The sequence below is a fragment of the Olea europaea genome, chromosome 10, assembly GCF_002742605.1.
Source record: "Olea europaea var. sylvestris chromosome 10, O_europaea_v1, whole genome shotgun sequence".
In the NCBI taxonomy this organism is placed as follows: Eukaryota; Viridiplantae; Streptophyta; class Magnoliopsida; order Lamiales; family Oleaceae; genus Olea; species Olea europaea.
Window position 1 is genome coordinate 39,462,266 of NC_036246.1, and position 25,811 is coordinate 39,488,076.

The following is a 25,811-nucleotide window of genomic DNA, read 5'->3' on the forward strand; positions in this document are numbered from 1 at the left end:
ATTGGTGGACCGACTCCGAATAAAACACACACACACACACATGAAATAGACAAGTATTGCCCATGGTTGTTGTATTTTAAAAAGTGAATAAAAATTTAAGTCAAAGTCAACAATTGATTTTAACTACACTTTTTATTATTTTTTATCAGAATTTACAAAATAATCTAATTTTTAACTATGCCAAACAGAGGCATTATACAACACCAATAAATGATTAAAAATATATACACACAGATACATTTTATTTTATTTCTTTCGCTAAAGTTTCAACGCTGTGTAAATAATTGAAATGCACACACATAATTACATGTGCTTTACATTATTGTCCATTATTTAGTGAGATAATGAAATCATCATTATTATCTTAATACTACTAGATTAATCATACTATGACTTATTTTATCCACTACTTTGTCTATTCCATAGAATTGAACTTTAAATAAATATATAATACTTAGCTTTGTAGTGTGAAGAACAACTCATCTTTGCTTGATTTGCAAATGTCTATTGTTTATTTAAACTAGACATAATAATCATCAATATAAATTGTAATACTATATCGACAACTATAATCACTCCGTTAATTGTTCAAATTTGTCTTCGTAAAAACAGTCTTGTTAAAGATATGTGAAGATTTGGGAAATAATTTAAATTTTATAGTTATAACTACAACAGTTTAAGAATACATAGTCAATATTAACATATTAGTTAAAAATAATAATAATAATAATAAAATGAAGTGATACGTGTGACTGTGACCGTGACCGTGACCGCTTGATTTAAAATAATAATAATAATAATAATGTCTGATTATTGAAATTAAAACTTAAAAACATAATTTCAGTAGGTAATTTTCTCAAGAAATTTTTACCGCCTTCCCATCTATGATGTATCTAGTTTGTCATTTTTAACGTAACTACTTATTATATACTTCATTGTCACGGTAAAGATAGAATTGCTTACAAATATAACATCACATAAATTGGCAACCAATACCATGTGGTGTAGTTACAAGTTTGCATCAGACTACAAAATTTTCCTAATAACGTGCCTTTGAATCTGCATCGAAATATTGATAACGGAGAGTGCATGATTTCAATTAAATTGGCTTTCCTAGTCATAAATCTTACCTTCCACGGCAAAATATAATTAAAGATTTTTTATTTGTCCTTTTGGCCTCTAAAAGATTGATCTTTCGGCAATTCAATGAATTAATAAGAAATTATGTGCTTAATAATATTATCTATAAGTGGTCCATGAACGATCACTTGCATAAGTTCCTCTCAAGCTTACAATTTTTCATCATTTTTTTTTTTTATAAAATAAGTGGTAACTTGCATATTGAGGAAGTCTAAATTGTTTGGTCTAAACTAAGGAAAAAACTCGTAAAAATTGTTGACCTTCAAAAATAGCCAATAGGTGTCGTTGAAGGACAATGTGCACGTGAGCGTGCTTCGTAGTGTGTTAACTGTAAAATAGATATTGTTGTGAGAAAAGATGAATAGTAGGCAATGGAAGTATTGTATTTCCCTCTTTGTATTATTTTTTAGATTTTTTCAATTGATACAAGTATTGCCTATTTATAGTAATTAGGCCGACGTGGTCACCATTGGATTGGGGATCCATGTGGTCTGATCTGTCGACCCTAACTGTTACATAATTACATTGATAGACATTCGACAAGAGGTCAACCACTCTATAAATTAGGTTGACATTCTTGACACTCCTTAATTGCACGTCACATCACTCAACTCTGAAGACGTGCTTGTTCGACCCTCTTTCGGTTGTAAAGGACTCCGGATAGTAGAGGGTGAATTATTTTGGCAAAACTTAGGGTGTGTTTGATTACATTTATTTTCCATGGAAAATATCAGTTTTCCATCCAAATTTTCACTTTGAGTGTTTGATTGCTATTTTTTTCCATGGAAAACATTTTCCAACTTTTGAAAATATGCCTTATTTTCCTTATTTTTAAGGAAAATATTTTCCTTGGCTAGAGGTGGTTTTTATTTTCCACAAAAGATGGAAAATATTTTCTTTTCTAGGTAATATTTTCCATGTCAATCAAACACACTCTTAGTGCAACAACCTTGACACTTTATTTGACAGTTTCAGACATTAGTCCCTTCTGCACCAATTCTTGGGTGCTTGCCATGTGTATGAATGTGAGGTATCCACATGGACCTCTCTATATTGATTAGTAACAAAAATAAATACAAAATCGCAAAGTTTTGATAAGAACAAATTCCAATACAAATATCTATTACTCGAGTTTGTAAAAATAAATGTTATAACAATCGAGTTGAAGTTGCCAATTTAACTGGAATAATAGGTAATTAGTTCGATTTATATCTAAAAGAAATAGATATTTAGAATCCGTTAAAATCTCCTAAAATCAATCGGTATTGGTTCACTTCTAGATTTTTGACTTTACCTATTTATTTTCATTTTTTTAACAAGTGTTCGGCCTTTAAATCCTTTACCTCTTTCAGGGTCAATGCTTAAACCAGTTTTTCAAATAATTGTAAAATCTGAAAACTGAAACTGGTCGAGCAAGATAATACGATAGAGGATTTAGTGTTGTACTTATACCTTTACCTTTTTTGTCAAATCTTATCCTTAATCCTTCATTAATTGACATATTTTGGTTCATAATAATGATTTGTGTCCAAATATTTTGCTAACGTGCTTTTAAATGAATAACAAATATTCTGTAATATTATTGTATTTATTTTGCCTTTTTCTTATTTAAAAATCTATAGGCCAAATAAGTATTTCTACACACTCTAATGAACTTATTGGACAAAAAATATTACAAGGATAATAAATGTTAATTAGTAAAAGGTTGAAGAGAAGGATAAGAGAAAAAGTTGAATAAATAAGTGTAATAATAAATAAAGATACAAACATCTTTAATAAATTTAAATGTAATGGAACCAAAGAAAACTATAGTAGCAACAAGCTTGCTACACGTATAGGAAAATTTTTCACATAACATTTATAGGAAAACTGTTGTTTCTAGAGTTTGAATTCACTCCTTCGAAAACAATCCGACAGAATTACCTGAATGCAAGAATTGATCAACAGGATCCGAAATTGTAATTCGAGCCCACCGACTTCACGATGTGTCCTTAAAACGAATTTGCTGCCTTCAATGGTGCTACAGGCGTCCAGCAATCGTTTCCCAGGATAGAACGAATTTTTCGTCTCCTACGGAAGCAGCACTGCAGTCTGTAGGAGTTCCAACGAACTCAACGAAGTGTTTTTTCTATGTAACTACAAATACACCCTCAAATAATAATAATAATAATAATAATAATAAAATAACTCTTGCCCTCCCATCTAAACTCTATATAGCATTTTCTCCTACCTAAAATCCTTGATTGAATACTAGACGTGACAATCTTTTTGTGAGATGCTTCTTTCTTGAACTATGTCTGGCATTGTTTAATTCTGCGTAAAAAATATATTATTCTTTTTTGGTATGTTTTACTATTCAAACATGTATAAGTTATAACTCAATCATATCAGATCTATTCACATGTTATCATAAAACAAAGCACACTCAGAATGGCAATGTTATATAGTGGGGGGGGACACACACATAAGATTGCACTATGCACAGAAGGGATCAAACCACCGTCCCAAACCTATCATGCTATTTTGTGCTATATTAGAACAATATGCTTCAACTTGTGGGCACTTTTTGCAAGAAAAAGTGTGGCCTCCATATAAATTGCGCCAAAATCTATGGTCCCACCTTCAACTTTCAACCCTAGGAAAGATGGAAATCAGGCCACCAAGTGAGAAAGAATTGGATTTATATGCAATTTGTGACTTGTCACAAGCACTAGGACCAGGACTTTTGAGTGTATTCTTGCCATTAAAAACCATCATTCTTTTATTTTATTAAGGCTGCAGGTATTTCTACCCATCCCTGAACAATGCTTCTCTGTATTCCTGTTAAATTGTCCACTCTCATGGACAGTGCCTTCTGAAATTAGGCCTCAACTTTTTGAAAAATTTACGAACGAGTCAAGTGGGAGAGGATTAACAAGAAGTATGAAACTTTCTTTTCTTTGATCCAATAATGGAAGAGAGATACTAAGCCTCCGTTTGTTTCCCATCTTTTCCTCATTAAAATGAAAAATATGACCGTTATTCATCACATCAAGCCACTAAATTTAAATTTCTACATCTTGTATGAAGCCCATAACGATTATATTTTTCATTCTCATTCTTACAAAAATAAGAAACAAACGCCCCCTAAAGAAGTTTACTTCACATACTCACAAGTATACAGAGTAAAATCATCTCGCCATGTGCTCGACTATCGTAATGAAATCCTTGTAAGAGCTACCAACGTCACACATGGCACTAGCGCCCCCCTTTGTGTTAATACTTTCAATTTATCATGGGTTCATACAATCCTTTGACAGCAAAAAATATATCAAAATTATCAAATTGTCCTGCCGTTTTCATCCATCTTCAAGCGTGCCAAATGAATCGTCATATTTAGATGGGAACGAGTTTCTATCATTTTCTCTCTCATTATTTATTATTATTATTATTATTATTATTATTATTATTATTATTATTATTATTATTATTTGGGACCCCTTGAACAAACGTACATCAACTTTGCCACTAGAAGTCTTGAACAGACCTTGAATGGGAAACCTTGTTAAGCCATAATTTCAAACATGAAAGGCAATATTAAGCAAAACCACTCGTCATTCACCATTAATGGGAAAGCTAAGAATACTTGACAGAATATACTTAAAAAACTATGCTCCATAAAAGTCAATATCTTTGAAGAGCCATGGCCATCTTGGTTTCCCATTGACCCGTCTAGGTCAATGAACTTGTTTTCAACTCATCCATTAGGGGTTCAAAGGGCCACGAGAAGTACTGAGCTGGCTCATTTTTAGTTTTTTTCCATTTTTTTTTCAAGAAAATTCATGAATATCAAAAGCAAAAGGGTAAATTAAAGTATTAAACAACCCTCCTAAATTAAATATATAAATAAAAATAATGGAACGACTCGGTCCTATTTGATACCCATATCCATTTATCTGAAGGTGTCCATACGAGCTCAAATTCATGATCTTGTTCATTAAGATATTGTGTACAATCACAAATGCTTCAAATAGAAAACAGAGCTACGTGCTCCTTGTACATCATAGACTTGCCAAGAATCAGATGAGATGATGATGTCAAGCGTTCTGTTCTAAGTTCCAAGTTAGCAAAGATAAAAAATAAAAAAAAGGGTTTGGAGATTGTAATGCATCGTCTGATCGAAACAAGTCAATCCCTGCCAAAGAGACAAACAGTAGGCCACTTTTTACGAGTGCTATACATTTACCTCACAAGAGGTATGAGCAGGTACTCTGCGTAAAAGAGCTGCACAACAGAAGAAGAATGTTACAGCTACGGATGATTCAACAAATGAGTCAAATGAAAGTTATTTGGTGCTCTCTACCCCTGACAGACAGTATGGGGGCGGGGGTGGGTGCGCAGGTGTAATTATAAGTTACTCCAATAATATGTCACATCATACTGAACTCAAAAGTGCAAGCACCGGACAGTAAAGTTAAGAAAAAATGCCTCTAAAATATTTGGTTAAGCAGGCGTCAAGTTGATATGGATTTCAAGAGTCGATTATACATAATAAATATAAGCAAGATCTTGTGAAACTGTAATACACAAGCTAAATCCTAAATGATGAGATATTTTATACAGAAGATGTAAGGGCAAATAAAATTCTATCATAAACTGAGTTTACAAAAGAATTAGTGCCAAAAATTAGTTTTTGAAGTTATTGCATTGTATCCAGTAAAATAAATTACCTTCCATATGAACATGTAAAAGGATGTTATTGCAGTCTTGCTCTTCAAATCAACTGAATTGGCGCGATTCCAAAGTAATGAAGCCAAAGCAATATGACCAATAACCTAAACAAATGCAAAGAAAGGGTTTAAATTTTAAACAGATGTCTGGTGTTAAATGTATAAACTAGCTTTAGTGCATTTGTTCTTGTTACTACACATAATACCCAGATGACGAGCATGCCCATCTAGTAGTAGCTTTCGATTTCAGGTAGGAAGTATTCTGAGCTCTAGAAGAGATACTAGTCTCAATGTCTGCATTTATTAAAAAAATTCTATTTTTTCTGCAAATTATTTTGTTAATTTTATCTTTACATCTAGATTTTGGGAACTTACTATAAAAAAAATTGACCTCAAATTGTTATGGAAGCCTATTGCATCATCAAATATAAAGAGTTATTCCTTTCTATTCGTAGGACACACGCTACATCATATTCTGAATGACTAAACTCTTGAATCATGTATCATTCGCAGTAATAGATAGGATTGGACAGTACATTGAACAAAATTTTAACTTCTTTTCATAAGTTTCTTTTTCTTTTTTCTTTTTTTCTTTTTTATTTTTTTGGTTCTTTAATATTGTCTAGTATTATACAATCCACCTTTCCAAACATGTTATTGCAGTTTCTCTGCAAATTGAATGTAACAACCCTTTATTGTGAATATGTACAATATTTGAAGAAGAGTGAATTACTGTTATCCATTTGCTCCAGATGCTGGTTGATGTTACTCCCACTAACAAAGCAACAAGATAAGCCATCTCAAGAAGCGAAATACAAATCCAAAAGACCTACAAGAATGACTCAGTGCAATCAGAGAAAATACACAGTAAAGAAGCTTGTTCTAGAATTGAATTTGACAATAACCGGTAACTAACCCTCTGCTGGCCCAATCGGACGGTAAAAGATCTAATACCATATATCTTGTCCCCAACAATATCAGGTATGTCCTGCAAAATCAATCTTTTATGTTAATAATAAACAAATTTCTCTAGATGCAATACTTCACATAAGCACAATCAAGCAAAGGAGGGATGTATTGCCCATAAAATATATAGGAAAGTTTATCTGATTTTATAGTTAAGATATTATTATCTCTCCAGCAAAAAGTTCATTTGATAGTTGGGTTTTGAATCACCCAACAGAAACAGTGATATGGTTCAAAGATTTCATAGAACTCATGATGGCTCTGTACATTAACTTCACTTTTCTGGAAGTCAAAAATACCAAAAACAGTTTGATATTTTCAGCTAGAGAAAGACTTAGATGGTGTTCAACAATGAAGCCTTAATTTGAATCTTATTTTCTACGTTGTTGAACTCCATTGTAATTTACAATCTAGTCCGAATTCAAGTTACGAATTAGAACACTCTGCCCTGTAATTTTATTGCTACACTAGTTTCTGGACGCCATTTAGTTTTCCAACTTCACCTTTCCATGTGGCAATACTCCTCCATGCATTTGCACGAAGTTTAAGACAAAATGTATACTTATGCAAAATACACACTGAGAAACTAAAATTGCAGAAGTTTAGAAAAAAAAAAAAAAAAAAAATGATTATAAAAAGATAATTATTCTTCAAATCATATCTCCTACGTCTCAAGAAATGTAGTTCACTTGAGAACAAAGGGGGCAGTTGATGCGTGACAAGCATTTTGCTCTGACCATCTTCATTCACTTCAAACAATCATAAACATCAGAACATAACACGCTGAAACTGCAAACATAAAAACTACAGACCAAACTTCGTCAACCTGATGGATGATAGAACCAACCATTACTAATTCCCAAAGGTTGTTGGTCTATAAACTAGCTGAAGTTATTTATCTACGTTGATTCAATTATGACCTTTGTTGATGAAAACTGGCCACTCAATGAGATAAAGAAACCCACACTACTCCATGTTTAAGCAGTTTGACCTCTTGAACCATCACATTTAAAAGCTTAAGCTTTTAGAGAGGAAAATTTACTGAAATATAGTCTTCAATGTGCCCCTGCATGTGCAAGCTGGGTTAATTTCACCAAAGGCATGCCTAATTTTCATAAATGAATGGCAGTGGACTTGAAACCTTGCCCACTCTGAGTCCATGTTAAACCCACTTCATCAAAAAGTTTAAACTATTAGATAAGATATCTATTTATTTATTTAAGTTTAACCTTCAATAAACACCTCCACATGGAGGCCAGAAGGGGGGAGATTCAGTATTAAATCTGGCTTTTGTAAAAAAAAATCTTGTAATTCTTTAGTCTGACTTCTTTGTACAGCAGTTTTATTAGGGGTAATTTAATACACTGTACAATCATTGAAGAGTTCAAGTGCTGCATAGGGTTACAAGCACCTACTGACATTCATCATGTTATTACAAATATAGAGCAATACCCTACTCAAATTAGGTTTGCATTGATGATATAAATACACATATACAGGCATTCAATAAGAAAATCCTGCTTCCACAGATTTAATTAAAATTCATAAGATAAACATGTTCGGTGTGAAAGAAATGTAGTTTACCTTAAATAAGGCTATGACGACTGAAAAGAAGCTCATGAAGGCAGTTGCAAAAATCACAGACTTTGAAAGGACAGCTGGTCTTCCATAAACATGCATCTAAAAATTGTAAAATAAATTAGTACCTAAATGAAGCAGCAGCAGCAACAGATAACATAATCAAATATACCATAAGAAACGTGCAATCCCTTCCCAACCTCTTATTGAGGCTACAATAAATTGTAAATTGAAATTTTCACAGTCAAAGGTTAGAACTGCGATCCTAGTCAATTTTTAGGCTAGATAATACCTTTCATCCACAACCTTTAACCCTCGTTACACTTTTACCCCAACCTTTTTTTGTAAGATTTTTAACCTTAACCTTTCATTAATTAATGCCATTCGTCATCAATGACTGATTCCATGAGTCTTTGCTGTTAACAGATGCAAGTGTTATGCACGCATGGATGTGGGCTTTTAAAGCAATATTCTAAAGAAAGACAAAAAGATAATTTTTCCATAACTTTTACTTAAAAAAAAATGATAGTACGAAAAAAAAATTAAAAAGAAATTAAAAAGAATAGAAGGTGCCTTCTTCAACCCAGCGCACTCCTAACCCCTTCACCCACCCCAAAGCTTCAAAACCTCCTGCCAGCATCCACGGCCACCTCTGCAATCAATGTCTTTTTGCCCTTCGTTAGAGTATCACATGAACAACCCACTGCCTTGCATGCACAACGCTTGTGTCCGTTGAGGTTAAAAGTTTACAAAAAAAGGTTGGGATAAAAGTGTAACAAGAGGAGGAAACTTGGGGATGAGACGTATAAATTAGCCATTTTTTAAGGGGTTGCCTACCTCTTGTTATTATGTCAGAAGTATGTTCACATGGATAACTAATAATAGCAAAAAGTCTCATCTCTGATAAAAATTGGAGTTAGCAACATGAATCATTTTCACCATTCCTATTCAAGTCATTACTAGATGTACTTTAAAGTAACTAGATCCTTAACAACTATAAATATCGTGTTAGTTTTGGTCTAACGATCTCTCTTTAAATTGCTCTAGCCAATTACTCTTCTTGAGCCTTTTTAGATTGATGCAAAACATGCCTTGACGTAGTAAATAATCATGATTAGTAGTTTCCTACTACAATTGTGATTTATCTTTTCTAGTTGTGTTTATTTTTCCTAGTTCTAATAAGTTTTATCTTTTAATTCTTATTTCTTGTTTAGAATAGGTTTTCCAATTTCCTTTAGATTAGGATTTTATTTTAGTTTCCTTATATTAATAGGATTAGGGAATAATTTTTTTGCCTATGAATATAGAGCTTTTGTACACTTTTTCAAGACATCAATTATTATTCAATAACATACAAGCAAATTCTTCCAATATCCGTATTAGTTTATTACATAATTCTTATTACAAGAATTTCATAAATGCTTTCACACCATGCCTATACCGCTAAAATGTCATTTTCTGAAATTACCGCAATCAATGCCACCTCCACTTCTTGATGTAAATTCTGACTTTTTATCTTACCCATTTAGTATGATTATGCATCCACTTTAGCATCATAGCTTCTTCTGCATTCATCTTATAACAATCCTTTTTTAACACCCCAACAATCCAAACCATAAAGCATAGCAAGTTTAATTGGTCCCTATATGAATCTTCCAATCACACAGAATCCCAATACCGTCTTATGTAGTCGTCCAAAACGATATGTTGTACTTATAATTACCAAAATCAGTGCAGTCTAAAAATTAAGTCAGAGATTTCACAAGTCAGTAATATAGATAAAAATTCTGAACAAGCCTTTGGACACCATTTTCCTAAAATCATAGACACGAAAGTGATAAGCATGCAGTCAACGATCTTTTTAAACAGTCATACTAAATTTATTTACATCAAATATCATATAATAAAAGTACATCAATGTACAGAAAAATTAACACCTGGATGTGCAGAAAAAAGGCTATTTGAACAATCACCGCTCGTACAGCCAAGATGCACATTGCTGCGACAAATGCAAATCTCTTCCATCTCAAAAGTGGTAGCTGAAAAGGTACAAAAGTATTTAGTATCATTGAGGAATGTATGTGGTACTACATATAAATTGAGCATCACGATCATGATAAATATGAATATAGATATCAAAGGTTCCGTTCAAAATGATCTACATGTACCAGTAATTTTGATTTGCAAACTTTTTATACAGTAAGCCTGAAATGGCACTAACAACTGCAAAGTTGTGATAGGTATAGCCCTCTACATCTCCATAATCTAGACTTTTAAAGACTTCTTTTAAGTGACTGAGTTTTGTAGAGTTCAAGGACTTTTATTAAATTTTGTAGATTCTACAGAGTTATAAACTTTACTTTTAAAGACTTCCATAAGCTTTAATAGAATTGTATAAACTTTTATAGACATTAATTTAAAAGATTTTTATAGAAACTCCTTAAAACAAAAAAATCTTGTATATAATCGTCAAAGTACCACACTCTATAGATTTAAAACAAGTGATATAATTGAAGTCAAATCAAAACAACTTTACGAGAAAAAAGGCACTCCATGCTTATTTTAATTAAAAAAAAATCCCACAGTATGCCATTGCAACAAAAGAAAAAAAGAAAAACCACCCCTAGTAAAAAATAAAAAAATAAAAATTCAGTGATAACAGATTAGTTAACATGTTGAATTTCATTAATAAACTACAATCAACCACAATATAAGAATTCAAATACAAATTTATCTTCTTTTTAATGAAGAATGGAAAAATGATGAAAAATAAGAAAGATAAAAATGGTTGAGGGATATATTGAAGAGAGAAAATATTAATCATTTTTCACAAAAAGTTTGAAATGAATCATGGCTTTGGGTTTGTAGAAGGAAGAAGAAGAAACCAAAAGAAGAAAAAAAAAGAAGGGTTCGTAGATGGAAAAAGGGAAGGTATATTGAAGAAAAAAGAGAATCGTTGTGGGTTATTTTTTTTTTTTTTTTTTTTTTTTTTTTTCTAAGAGATTCACAAAATTGATTTTTTCTAAATTCCAATCTAAATGCATGCCAAACGTGTCCTTTAAGTCAGCAACCGAACATAATCAACAAATTGCAGGGGAAAAAGCTCATTGTATAGCATACAATTTCTACCACCCAAAATATATGCTCACGCCTCAGTGCATTATAAAGGCATCAATTACAACTTTAAAACCATTTTAATGATAGTACTCACTAAAAATGTCCTTTTGAGTTCTTTTTTTTTTTTTTTTTTTTTTACCTTGTGCTTAAAAGTTATTACATGGAGAATTTCATAAAAGTGTCATTAAGTGATTGACATTTCGAATATTCCTTAATTTTGTAGGATTTTTAAAAGTCAAGATTGAATATCACGTGACTTTTGAAGACTTTTTAAAAGTCTATTGAACAGCATCTCCAAGAAACTCTTTAAATATAAAATGGTCTATATTTTAAAAAGCCAACCCTTAAAATCACGCTCCAATAAATTCTTTAACTTAATATTTTAATTTAGACGGCGATTCTTTATAATTAAATGCATTCAAAGTATTTCAATTTTCAATGTAGGAAAATAATAAAATAATCAAAAGAAAAGCTAATTAAAATTAAAGATGGAGAAAAATAATAAATATTTTGTGAGCGAAGTAAAATTAAGGCTCTGTTTGACCCACATTCTTTATAATAAAATAAATTAATTAATTATTTAATTAATTAAACAGTGATTTGACATCGTTTCAACCACACATTCTTTAATAAAATAATATTATACACAAATCTAAAACTTTTTCTTATTTTTTTACCACGCATTTCTCATCAATACACTATTCAAAAATACATTCTTATAGAAATAATGCAACTCAAACAAGGGCTAAGTGTTATATATAAAGAGTTTGTTAGAATATTTCAAAATTTCAACTCTCTATATTATAGATACTCTATAAATGATAGTATATACTCTTTAAAAATAGACAGCATCTTCAAAATGCTTCAAGTCTAGTAAATACACCTAAACTTTCAAACACCATAAAAGTTTTTAAAAGTCTAAATTAAATACGGTAAGTAGTCCTCCAAAGCTCAAGGTTGAGAACAAAAATTAGGGGTTTGTTTGAGTCCCATTTTTTTGGAGAATAGATTTTTAAATAGTGATTTTTTGGAGAATGTGTGATTAAAAAGTAAGAAAACATTTTTTTATTTTACGTGTAGAATTATATTATTAGGAAAATGTGTTGTTGAAAATGAGTTTGAAATAAATTTTTAACGAATGAGGGTCAAACATGTGCTAAATAAATAATATAAAATGGCAAAAAGAGCGATCATGTTCGCAAGCAACCCAATGAACAATTTAGAAATCACTCTCTCTGACGTGTTTTGAGCAATCTCTTAACGGTTGAAATACACCGTGTAATCTGGAGCAAAGGTTACCATAATTCACCTCCCCTGCAATCTGTGCACAATATAGCAGCAACACTATTCTTTTTAATTACAATTTACAGGTACAATCTTGCCAGTATTTTCACATATTCTTTAATTTTTCTACCTTCCACTGAATACATTAGATTCCTCGAGAGTAGTACAACATTTTCATTTTGAAGCTTGAGAGTGTACAAACCAAGAAAATAGTTTTCCAGCATCAGTAAAAAGCTTAGAAGGATAAACACTGCTTATCCAACATGTCACATCCTTGCAGGCATGATGACATATAACACGAGACTAGTGGGGAAGCATCAGTTTCATATTTTTATTAACAACATACTGTAATAAATTGTTATGTCCAATGACATGAAGAATAAAAAATGGTGTCTATGAAAGAATGCACTCACATTGATGGAATATGCAGTTCCAAGTACAAAACTGATGAAAAGAGCCCAGAACAATGGCCACGAACCAACAATCCATCCAAGTGAAAAACTCTGTCAAATAGAAGAGAAAATCTTTGTAAGTCAAGTGATAACCGTGAATGAGCTTTCACATAGAACATACAAGTCATAGTCTCACACAAAAGAAATTATATGATTTTCCCATACGTTTTTTATTCGCTATTCTTCTATATAATTAATACATAAATGAATTCAGATGTTCAGGATTTCTCTGATTAGTTTTCCTACTTCCTTGAACCTGCCCTCATCGAATTGAGTGTCTAAACTTCCCGCATTTGGAGACAGATTAATATTTAACACCTCATACTTTCATAGTTTTGTACAAGTCTTGGTCCCTTCCCCATATATATGATTAACCAGTCATTTTCCCCTATCCCTAATTTTACGCAGAGTTTTCTTTTCCACCACTATATATGTTATTTTCTCCATCTTCATGTGCTACAGTATAATTAAAATAGTTTTTGGTAACACTTAAGGTTGGACAAAACTCTCGAAAAGAACCGGACCAGAACCGAATCGAACCGAGCCAAATAGTTTTTCTTCAATAAAATACCCGAACGTGTATTCGAATCGAGAATTGACGAGTTCGGTTCAGTTCTTAGTTCTAGACTGAGAACCGAAAAATCGAATCCCCTTAATTTTTTTAATTTATTTACTTAAATAAGTCAAATTCTTTTATTTTTTCTAAATAAATTAGCTAATAATTAATTTTGCTCAAATCCAAAATATGATTTTCCACAAGAGTACAGCCAAAAAGATATATTAGGGTGCGCTGAAATTTAAAATTTTTCAATAAACTCATGCTATAAAAGATGCTCCAGGTCACACAAGATTTAGTTTAAAATGTTAAATTCACGACGCTCATGACAAAATGCATCGAAATATATCTTAAACACTCGTAACAAAGCTTTAACAAATATATTTTTAACTAATAAAATTAAATATAGAGTATATTACTTATTTTGATAATAACATCTATTTCATGATCGAAATAAATAAATTTTTAAGTCACAAGTATAAATAAGTAATATATGAAAAATACATTAGAAAATATTTAATTATTTTTAAGCTTAATCAAACATGTGGCATCTCATATTGTTAAAATAAGTCATTTATCTTTACTTTAATCAATAAAAATTATTTGTTATATAATAAACTAATTCGATTATAAGTGAACTCTTTAAACTTAGTTAAATATATATGAAATAAAATATTTAATTTGATAACAAGTTATTTGTGTATCATGAATGTGAATAAAATAAATATGTAATTGTTGTGAAGTCTAAAATTAAATTTGAATAATTAAACGTTGGGCTTGGGTTCGGAATGAAGTTAGTTAGGCTAAACTTAATTTTTTGGCCGGGCTAAATCTCATATTCTTTTTTCATTTCATTTTGAATTTGGGCTAAATTTTCCATTTTTTAGAAGCTAATTTGCTTTTGGGCTGGCCTGGGCTCTATTTGTCTTAGATTTTCCTACTTCTAATTTTCCATCCAAACTCAACTTAATTAAATTGACCTAAATTTTACCCAAATATATTATCCTACCATAGTGTCGTTTCTACGTTTTTGAAGAAATTGAATTGGAAGCTCGACTACGCTTCTCTTCATTATTGTGAGCTCGTATCTTCCTCTTATAATTTTAACAATCAAATCTATGAATAATTCAAAAAAGAGAAGCGCAAAAGATACATATGATTGAACTAGGTTATTCTGCAAGAGCTAAGATTGAATATATCCTTAGTTGAATTAATGCAATGTTGTAAATATTAAAAAATTTAATTACTATATGGAACTCAGGAATCGAATCAAACTAAACCGAATTCGAACAGTACTATAATTAAATTTGAACCGACAAATATCCGAATATTCGACCGGACCATGTCCAACCCTGGTAAGTATATTATCTCAGTAGTTTTTATCTTTTTTTGCTATATACAAGTTCCAAATGTTAGTAGTTTTTAAGTTGCTTAATTTCTTCAATCGTTACAAGATTAAGTAATTAGAAGGAAAAAAGAAAATTAATTTGGCAACTCAACCATAGAAATAGAACTAACTTTTGGATTAGAGGGAGAATAACAAAAACCAATTCTAGATAGTAAGAGACTATAAATTCTTGAGTTGAGTTGGTACAAAATTGGTCATTTCTTATATTAATTCTCTTTTTTCTCAATAGTGTTTCAAGTACAAAAAATATATAGTCGAGCAACTCCGCAAACTCAAAGATATTAAGATCAAATCATCCTACTAAGGGTCGGACATCCCACTTCCAGAAAAAAGGGATACGAAAGAAATAGTTGTCATAGAACTTGGAAGAACTAGACCCCGAAAGCTAGCCATTGAGGTTGAAGAACCCAAACCTATTTAAACCATACAAAGGAAGCTCATACTTCCGATGTTAGATTCAAGTGCTCATACACCCCAATGGGAACCATGACAAACCACCAATCTTCCGACTCAGGGTCCACGTCGAGCAAGTGCCCATACACCCTAAGTGGTAACCGAGACCAGAAGATAAGGTACCTGCTTTGATTTTGATACCATTGTAATGGTTGGAGAGCTAAACTTCAACCAAACTAGCTAAATTCCCCTTAAAATCAACACACAATTTAAGATACTAAGCAGGGATTTGATAACCCATCTGGGATTTCATCATTTGACTAAAATTACACAGAAACAATGTAATGTAAATTGTGTTCCATTGATTGATAAGTTCTATTACAATGTAGGGATACAAGTAAAAGACAAAAATAAAAAGAAGAGAGATCGGTGGAGGAGCAGAGACAGAGAAGGAAGAAGAGAAAGAACAGAAGAAGAGGAGAAGCAGAACCTAGAAGGATAAACAGGGAAGAAGCAGGAGAAGGAGAAGAGGCTTACCAGAGGGGAGAAATGCAAAAATCAGAGGAAAGAAGAACACGAGAAGGGAGAAGAAGATGGTTTTGGGCAGCAAAGCCACAATTCAATTCAACAACTCCTCATCGTCTTCAAAGTAAAACCATATGTAGAACAAAATAACCCTGAAGGGCTTGGGCTAGCCCACTAACAAAAAAGCCCAATTAGATAAAATAACAGTAATGTAGTTAACCATGATATTCTATTTCCCTTAAATTAACCTTGTCCTCAAAGTTCAAAGTGTTAGATAGGATTATTCCTCCAAATCATACATATTCTAATTAGCATAATTAGTATTTTGTATATAGAAATAATGTATTTTTACTATATTTAGAGTGCAGTCGGTGGGTAGTCGGTACACTCTCGATCTTTGGAAGATTCTGTGGGTCGATTTCAAGTGTGTCGTGGAATTTTTTAGCCGCCTTCTCCTTCAGATCATCTGTTCCCGAAGTTAATCGCAAACTTCATTCTTGGGCTGATTCGGTGCGTGAGTTCAGGGTGTCGTTTCCAGCGTTTTCAGATTTGGGCTCTAGGATTTGATAAAATACCAGATTTGGGCTTATCTATTTTGGACAGGTAATATCTTGGATTAGGCTTTCAGTTGTTGGGATGGGTATTATTAGACTCTTGTGCTTAAATCATTTGGGCATTCTATTGGACTACATATAACATTTTGGACTTGGACACAATTTAATTGCATTACTACTTTATTGATTTGAGTAGTAAATTATTTGCTTGTTTTATCATGTCATGAGAAAATTCTATTATTCGTTTTAATGGAAAAAATTACTCGAGTTGGGTCAGGATGTCTGTGAAAGGAAAAGAATTATGGAGTCATTTAGATGGATCTTCTACGGTACCGACTGATGCCAAAGAACTTAATTTATGGGAAACCAAGTATGCTAAGATTGTTTCATGGCTACTGAGTTCTACTGAACCACATATGGTCAACAATCTTCGTTCTTTCACTACCGCTAAAGAAATGTGGGATTACCTCAAGCGTATTTACTATCAAGGCAACAGTGCTCGAAAGTTTCAATTGGAGTTGGAAATTGCTAACTACAATCAAGGTAATCTTTCTATTGATCAATTTTATGCTGGATTTCTTAATATGTGGAATGAATACTCTGGGATAGTTCATTCCAAAGTTCCCAAGGAAGCTTTAGCAGCACTTCAAGTTGTTCATGCTGAGAGTCAGAGAGATCAATTCTTGATGAAGTTGCGACCAGAATTTGAGACTGTGCGGGCTAATTTACTAAACCGTACTCCTATTCCTTCTTTAGATGTATGCTTAGGAGAATTACTAAGTGAGGAACGTCATCTTGCCACACAACTTGGGATGATTCCAGAAACTACTACTAAGATGGTTAATGTAGCGTACGCTGCTCAAGGGAAAGGAAAGCTCAAGACACAAGTACAGTGCTACAGTTGCAAAGAGTTTGGGCATGTTGCGAAAAATTGCAGCAAGAAATTCTGCAATTACTACAAAAAGAAAGGAAATATTATTAAAGACTGTCGAGTATGGCCGCAAATTAAACAAGATATGGCCTTTCACACTGCTATCCAGCCTAATTCATTCGCTACACCTCAAACTGGTTTTTCCACTAATCTTACACCTTTGATGGGCCAACGGATGATTGTTTCTGCTTTCACTGCTCTTGGTCTTCAAGGTAATAAAAATCTAATTATCTCTCCTTGGTTGGTTGATTCGACAGCATCCAATCATATGACAGGTAGTACAAAGGACTTGCATGGTATTCGTAAGTATGAGGGTAATCAACATATTCAAATAGCCAATGGCAATACTATTCCTATCAAAGCAATTGGAAATTTGGGATCTTCTTTCACCAATGTATTTGTGTCACCGAAATTTAATTTCTGCTGGACAGTTGGTAGATGACAATTGTGAAATTCATTTTAATCGTTCCGGTTGTTGTGTGCAAGATCAAGTATCGGGAAAAGTGATCGCGAAGGGGCTTAAAGTGGGACGTTTATTTCCTCTTCAGTTTTCGATTTTTGATTCATTTGCTTGTAATGCTATTGCTATTGATAATAATGTTTGGCATAAGAAATTGAGTCACGCCAATTCTAATGTCTTAGCTCATCTCATAAAAAATGGTTATTTGGGCAATAAAGATTCATTTTCTCATATGTCTACCGATTGTAGTTCTTGTAAGCTTGGTAAAAGCAAAAATTTACCTTTCCCATCACATGCTAATCGAGCTTTTACATGTCTTGAGATTATTCATACTGATGTGTGGGGTGTAAGTCCTGTGCCTTCTCATGCTCATTATAAATATTTCGTAACATTCATTGACGACTATAGTCGCTTCACTTGGATATATTTTCTTCGCTCTAAAGATGATGTGTTTTCCAGGTTCAAAAATTTTGTTGCATTTGTTGAGAACCAATTTTCCACTCATATTAAGATATTACGCTCTGATTCATAAGGAGAATACATGTCCTATGAATTTCAAGAATATCTCAAAACAAAAGGAATTCTTTGTTAGCGTTCCTATCCTTACACTCCCTAACAAAATGGGGTTGCTGAGCGTAAGAATCGTCATCTTTTAGGTGTTGTTAGTACTTTGTTGATTGAATCTTCCGTACCCCCTAATTTTGGGTAGAAGCTTTATCCACAGCTGTGTATTTGATTAATCGGGTTCCATATCCAAATTTAGAATTCGATTCTTTAGATCCTCATTTGTTCGGTGTTGCACCTAAGTATAATTCTCTTCACGTATTTGGCTATGTTTGCTTTGTTCACTTACCTTCCACCAAATGTCACAAGCTTACTGCACAGGCTGCTCGATGTGCATTTCTCGGGTATAGTAATATACAAAAAGGGTTTGTATATTATGATGCAGATACTAACAAGCTACGTGTCTCTCGAAATGTGATTTTCTTTGAAACTCAATATTTCTTCCAATCTCATGTTGATTCTCCTTTTACTTTTGTTCAACTACCTGAGTTTGATGATTTATCTTGTACTATTGAACGCTTTAAGCCCGAACTTGTGTACCAGAGACGTCCTCCATCGTCTCCACTGCCCCCTTCTAACACTGAGCCGATGCCTAATCCTGTCTTCATTGCACCTCGACGGTCTTCTCGAATTTCCCGACCTTCGGATAAGTATGGCTTATCGCATACTGCTCATCAAGCTACTCTTGATACTACTATTGTGCCCAAATCTTACTCTCGGGCTTCTAATCATGCGTGTTGGCGACAAGCTATGCAAGAAGAACTCCAAGCTCTTTAGGATAATCATACATGGAAAATCGTCTCGTGTGCTGATGGAATAAAGCATATTGGCTGCAAATGAGCATATGCCATTAAACATCGATCTGATGGTTCTGTAGAAAGGTATAAGGCTCGATTGTTGGCACTTGGAAATTGTCAAAAATATGGGCTTGATTATGATGAAACATTTGCGCCTGTGGCGAAGATGACTACTATGAGAACTATTATGAAAATCGCAGCGTCAAAAGAATGGTCTCTTCGACAAATGGACGTAAGGAACGCGTTCTTACATGGGGACTTGAAGGAGGAAATTTATATGAGTCCTCCCCCCAGTATGTTCACTCACTCTTCCGCTGAGGTATGTCGGTTGAAATGGTCTCTATATGAATTGAAGCAGGCCCCACGTGCATGGTTTAAAAAGTTTTGTACCACTCTACTTGATTTTCATTTTACTCAAAGCCAATTTGATTCCTCTCTATTTCTTAAGAAAACTACCTCTGGCATTGTTATGTTGTTAGTGTATGTGGATGATATTGTCATCTGATACACAGTTGATTGAGGAACTACAGCAGTATCTCAATACTACCTTTCATATGAAGGATCTTGGATCTCTTAAGTATTTTCTTGGTCTTGAGGTACATCCTTGTTCAAATGGTCTCCTTCTACATTAGCACAAATATACTCAAGAGATTCTTACTTCTGCTGGCCTTCAGTCAGGGAATTCTGTTCTTACACCACTAGAGGTCAATGTAAAACTTAGTTAGAATGAAGGGGAGCTTTTATCTGATCCATCTCTATATCTACGACTTGTAGGGAGCTTAAACTATTTGACGATTACTCGACCTGATATTTCATTTGCCGTGCAGCAGGTCAATCAATTTATGCGGAGTCCTCGTCAACCTCACTTAGCAGCTGTACGACGAATTCTTCGTTACCTCAAAGATACCTCTGGTCGTGGATTGTTTTTCTCTCCTGTCAACTCCTTATAGTTAATGGGTTATAGTGACGCTGATTGGACCGGGTGTGTAGATACTCGTCGTTCAGTTACCGGCTGGTGCATGTTTCTTGGAGATGCTCTTATTTCTTGGAAAAGTAAGAAGCAAGATAGAGTCTCAAAGTCCTCCACCGAATCTGAGTACCATGCCATGTCATCCGCCTGTTCAGAGATCGTTTGGCTTCGCAGTTTGTTAGGTGAACTTGGAATTTTCCAAATTACACCTATTCCTCTTCATGTTGATAATACCAATGCTATTCAAATTGCTGCAAATCCAGTATTTCATGAACGTACCAAACATATTGAAGTTGATTGTCATTATATTCGTGAAACCCTTGATCAGGAAGTGATTACACTTCCTCACATCTCCACCAAACATCAGACTGCTGATATTTTTACCAAAGCCTTTTCTCGCCACCGCCATCAAATGATAATTGACAAATTGATGCTTCTTGATCATCCAGCATCAATTTGAGGGGGATGTTAGATAGGATTATTCCTCCAAATCATACATATTCTAATTAGCATAATTAGTATTTTGTATATAGAAATAATGTACTTTTACTATATTTAGAGGGAGACAAATTGATGTAATTACCGGTATGTCAGCCATGTATCAAGCCACGATTTTCTATATATTGAAATGAAAATCCTCCAGCGAGAGGTAATTGAAATCAATTTAACACAAAGTTGGGATGTCTTCTTTGAATGTTGTTAGCAACAGCCTCATTCTCTTCATCACCCTTGGATTAAGCAAGAAGTGCAAGGTGGCATATGTCTGGTTCATATTATCTGCACTACTCTTTCCATCCTTAAACCAAACTGTTGGTCGGGTTGGAATTGGACTACCAAACTCCACTTTGGTTTTGGAGGTTGAAATCTCCTCTATATTCACCCCTTATACGGCTTCTACTCTCCTACCCATCAGACCCTAGTAGAGTTACCCCACTCCAAGATCTCATGTGTGTAACAAACCCTTCTACTCCTTTATTCTTTTGGTCTGCTTTCAAATCAGATGTCAATTGTGCCACCATATTCACTAGTTTCTCATATTTTAGGTTCATATCTAGAATTGTACTCTCCATTTTCTCATGTCTGTGCCCAAATACTTGTAGATTTTGCTCAGTGGAATCTAACTTCCTCTCCAGCCTATTGGTGACTGCCTTGAGTGCAGTTCCCAAATCAATTATTTCCAAATCAATTTTCTTCAGGTGATCATCAACCAATTTAGCTCTAGTATCCATGATTTCACTTACCCAGTTACTCGGCTGCTCTGATGCCAATTGTCATCAAACTTGGAAGAGCCAGATCCCTTAAGTTAGTCATTGAGGTTAGAGAACCCAAGCCTATATAAACCACATAAAGGAAGCCCATACTTCCGATGTGAGATTCATGTGTCCATACACCCCAATGGGAACCACGACAATAATATACTTCTCTTTTTTGCGGCCATTAAGCTACTAAGAATTGCACGTTACATTTTAGACTTAGACAAGAGATAAATGAATGGAAAAAGTGCATGTGAAGTACAATGCAGTGACAGATCATGAACTCGTGTTTAAACTTATCCTCCATCTCAACAACTAATTCAGTGAAAAATAGAAAAGGTAACAGGTAGAGATGCATAATAATAATCACAATGACAAAAACCACAGCAGTTGAGCCATGAAAACCTATGGAAACTAGACATGATCGGATACCTAAACCCAATGAAATCTCTTCAACTTACCAACATGGCAAAAGATGAGATAATCATCACTCCAGTCGTGACTGAATATTCTCCCGATGCCAATGGAAGATATGGCTTGTTTACCTGAGAAACACCAAAGAAATTTCTTATACTAGTAGACGCAAGAGATAGTAGGAAAAAAATGACAATTGAACAAGTTTTACATAATTTCCCTAGTATCAGATAGTTGTAAGTATCCCATACCTGATATCTATACCAAAAAAAATTTAGAACACTTAAAAAAGGTGATACAGTTGAAAAGCAGTGACAAAAACCAGATTTTACATAATATCCCCTCTTCAGTTCATAAGGGAAATAAACACATAATTACTAGTAATCTTCACCTAATCATCACATATGAACAGATGAACTCCATTACTCAGTGTAATGAAATGCAATACAAGAAAAGAATTAAATCTTGGTCGTCTAACCTATAAATTTTTGACAAGGGAAGTTTCTTTAAAAATATAAAACAGTAGTCCATTTTCACAAAGACTTCAATCTTTCATTTTAAGAGGACAGCCCATATCAGGGACAGAAGTAGCATAATTGGGGGGAATATATTACCTCATGGGCAAAGAACTCTATACTGCTAGTTCTGGTTAGATTCTAAATTGCACAAGCCTAGTAGATCCAAATACCTGCTGCCGTTAATTGTATAACTGTCATTTCAACCTCAGATCCTAGGTCTTATCTCAGATCATTGTCATTTTGACTCCTAAATTGGGTTATTGTGTAGTACTTGGCTTCAAAAATGAAAAACAAAATTCGTCATGTTTGACCTCACCCATTCTAAAAAGTTATGTGACAAGAATACTATATATCATCCACTTGAACAGGTTCAATAAATAAAAACAATCAACATTGTTCAACTTACATGCATGAAAAAAATAACTCATGTTCAGTAGGTAAGTTTGTTCTGCGCCAGAAATGCTAAAAGATATAATTTGAAAACTGTACTCTTCTAGTAATGTCAGAAAATCTTCAGAAAGAAGTATATTTATTGCTATTAAATTTTCCATTCACAGAACAATTTATAGATGACACATAATTTTCCTAGTTTCTTCATACACAGAGACAAACAACTACAATTATTTCACATACGAACCTTATCTATTTCAATGTCAGACAGCTGATTCAAACCGACTATGTATATGTTCATCAAAAGGGCCGCAGCAATGGCCTGCAATAATAAAAATATTCTTTTCATAAATATAGCATCAACCAACTTCACTTTCAATTTTAACTGACACAAACTTTTCCATACCTCTATCACCCCAGTGACAAATAATGGAGAAATATCGGAGAGATTTTCTACTGCAAGGAGAGAAACTGAAATTATGCTCAATGCCTGCACAAAAAAGAATTGCAGCATGTTTTCCTTTCTTCAGAAAAATCCACAGAAAAAAAAAGTGTAAAACCATACAAATCTATAACTTTGCTCAAGAAAAAAATACAACTGACTAGAATATTGAACCTAACTGTTCCTATTACTGTGTGGGGCCGTGAAAACCTGTAGAAAGCATCTAATGCATGTTGAATTGATCTCCCACGGCTCTTGGAAGGTTCGGATTCAAGATTGTGTTCAGAAGTTGCACTCACTAGATACTTTGATCTGCATCTTGGACTTAATGCAACTATTCTTTCACTATTATTTCTAACAAACTGCTGCATTGCAAGCTGCCTGTGCAACTGTAGTCTCATCGGTATGGCATAGCTATTTTCTGGGTTGTTCAACGCTTTGCACTTACAATATTGCGCTTCTACACGAGAACCTATATTTTTTTGACATATTGAGCATTAAAAGGATTGATTTCAAGAGTCCATTCCAGTAACAAACATGTATCTGTCAATTACTCAAATATTATGTACATAAATTTACAGAACATATGCATAGCACGAAATGATTAAAATTTAATGACACGAGAAAATTGAATAATAAAATGAACATGAACATACAGAAACATTAGCAGACATTCACATGAGCCAACGGTAAAAGCCCAGAATAAAAAACAGAAAAGTTTAAAATCTTACATTCTTTCAGAGAAATAAATAAAACCCATGTAGTATTGTGTAACATAAACTCGGTGAAAAACCTTTAATCAGAGAAAAATAAGGCATGCATTACAGATTAAAGCCCAAAACTTATAAGAATTGTTGTTGGGTGTGTAGCGCATAGATACACACGTACCAGTGAAGAGTGAATATGGTTCAGCAGTGGCAGGAAATTGAAGTGAAGATGGAGGCTTCTGAAAAGAGCAAACAAGCAAAGACTCCATTTTTTCCTTAATCTCTCAGAAACCCAAGAAACAGCTCGACGGCTCTACCTCTCTCACACACACAACGCCCCGTTTTATTTGGGGACGAAATCTGAAACTGTCTATTTCTCTCTGTAACAAAAGGTAGACAAAGAAAATGTCCATGTGAAAGATGTGAATTTTGAAGCCGTAACAAGATTCACCATTATCGTTGACCAGTGTTGCGCGCCAATGCGAGGTGGACAAGGCGCCAAGCAAAGGCTGGACGCGAGGCGAGTTAAGGCTTCAATGCGCGTCTAGGCGCGCATTATTAGGTTTTTTTTTTCTTTTTTTTTTTTCCTTTTTTTTTTAAATTAAAATTTATAATTATTAAATAATTTTTAATTATGAAATAATTTTTTATTAATTAAAATTTTGAAATAATATTTAAATAAAAAACATTTTTTTAAGCATTTGCCTCGCCTAATTTCGCATTGTCCTTAGCTTAACATCAATGAATCGTTACGCATTACGTTTTTTTAAAACATTGTTATTGATCATGAAGTAAAATTGAGATTAAGGCCCTGCTTGGTAGCACTGGTGCAGAGATATTTTTGGTGAGGAAGCTCCCAGGGATTAAATTTATAATATATAAAATTTTACTGAGTTGTAGATGCACAAGAAAAAGAGGGTCCAACAAAGAATGAGAACGAAGAGAGAACAGAAGAAATTTTCGTATTTTACTGATATATCAAAATCCCATATGATATTACGAGATTAAAATTTTTTAAATAGAATTATAGATAATAGTTCTAAAAAATAAAAACTTTTCACAATTTTTGCTTTCAATTTCAAATCCATAATTCCCACGTTACCTTACTAGACACGGACCGTTTATTTGTTTCTTTGCCAACGTTGACTACTTTTCGATGGCAACATCGCTTTACGTGTGGCCTTAAACGCTTTCTATACTTCTATTGAGTTAATTTATCAATGGTCATTGAAGTTTCTGTAAGTTTCCACGTTGGTCATTAAAAAAAATTTCTTGCCTATTTAGTTAATAATGTTTATAATAATTTCACTATTGATTACACGATTAGTGGAAATAATGTATAATCTAATGTGTCGTTCCTTAAGTGACAAACTAAACCATGCACCATTAAGCCCCGTTTAGTTCCCATTTCATCCAAAAAATGCATTCTTTCTACCAACGTGGGTCCCACATGATGACATCTATTTTTGAATTAACTTGTACAAATTGTCTCAAAATACCCCCATTTGTCTTCAACAACCACCCTTTTTTGACTTTTCCACCTCTCATAATTGTTGCTCACTTTAGAGGATAGTAATGGAATTGGGAAATAAAATATTGTTGTAGACTATAACATATCCGTGAATTGTCAGTTGAAAGGATTGGCAACGGGTGAATTTTTTGTAAAATGAGAGTGCAAAATGG

General features: G+C 33.4%; 1 protein-coding gene across 1 annotated transcript; it reads right to left on the reverse strand.

Moving 5' to 3' along the window:
• Positions 1 to 5,034: 5,034 nt before the first annotated feature.
• Positions 5,035 to 24,640, reverse strand: LOC111402203 (homogentisate phytyltransferase 1, chloroplastic-like). The gene is made up of 12 exons (XM_023030363.1): positions 24,310 to 24,640; positions 23,601 to 23,893; positions 23,386 to 23,469; positions 23,227 to 23,301; positions 22,119 to 22,202; positions 13,208 to 13,297; positions 10,331 to 10,432; positions 8,400 to 8,495; positions 6,766 to 6,837; positions 6,583 to 6,678; positions 5,850 to 5,954; positions 5,035 to 5,403 (listed from the first exon to the last, which is right to left on the reverse strand). The coding sequence occupies exons 1-12, from the start codon at positions 24,395 to 24,397 to the stop codon at positions 5,362 to 5,364; spliced, it is 1,227 nt and encodes a 408-aa protein (XP_022886131.1). The 5' UTR covers positions 24,398 to 24,640; the 3' UTR covers positions 5,035 to 5,361.
• Between the last annotated feature and the right edge of the window lie 1,171 nt (positions 24,641 to 25,811).

What these genes read in the sequence shown, in the direction of transcription:
- LOC111402203 (XM_023030363.1), bottom strand. Translation starts at nt 24,397, where the DNA reads ATGGAGTCTTTGCTTGTTTGCTCTTTTCAGAAGCCTCCATCTTCACTT. An exon ending in TTGTCACTGGGGTGATAGAG is followed by an intron (nt 23,302 to 23,385) that starts GTATGGAAAAGT and finishes TTATTATTGCAG; the next exon opens with GCCATTGCTGCGGCCCTTTT. An exon ending in CTGACATTGAAATAGATAAG is followed by an intron (nt 22,203 to 23,226) that starts GTTCGTATGTGA and finishes GGTGTTTCTCAG; the next exon opens with GTAAACAAGCCATATCTTCC.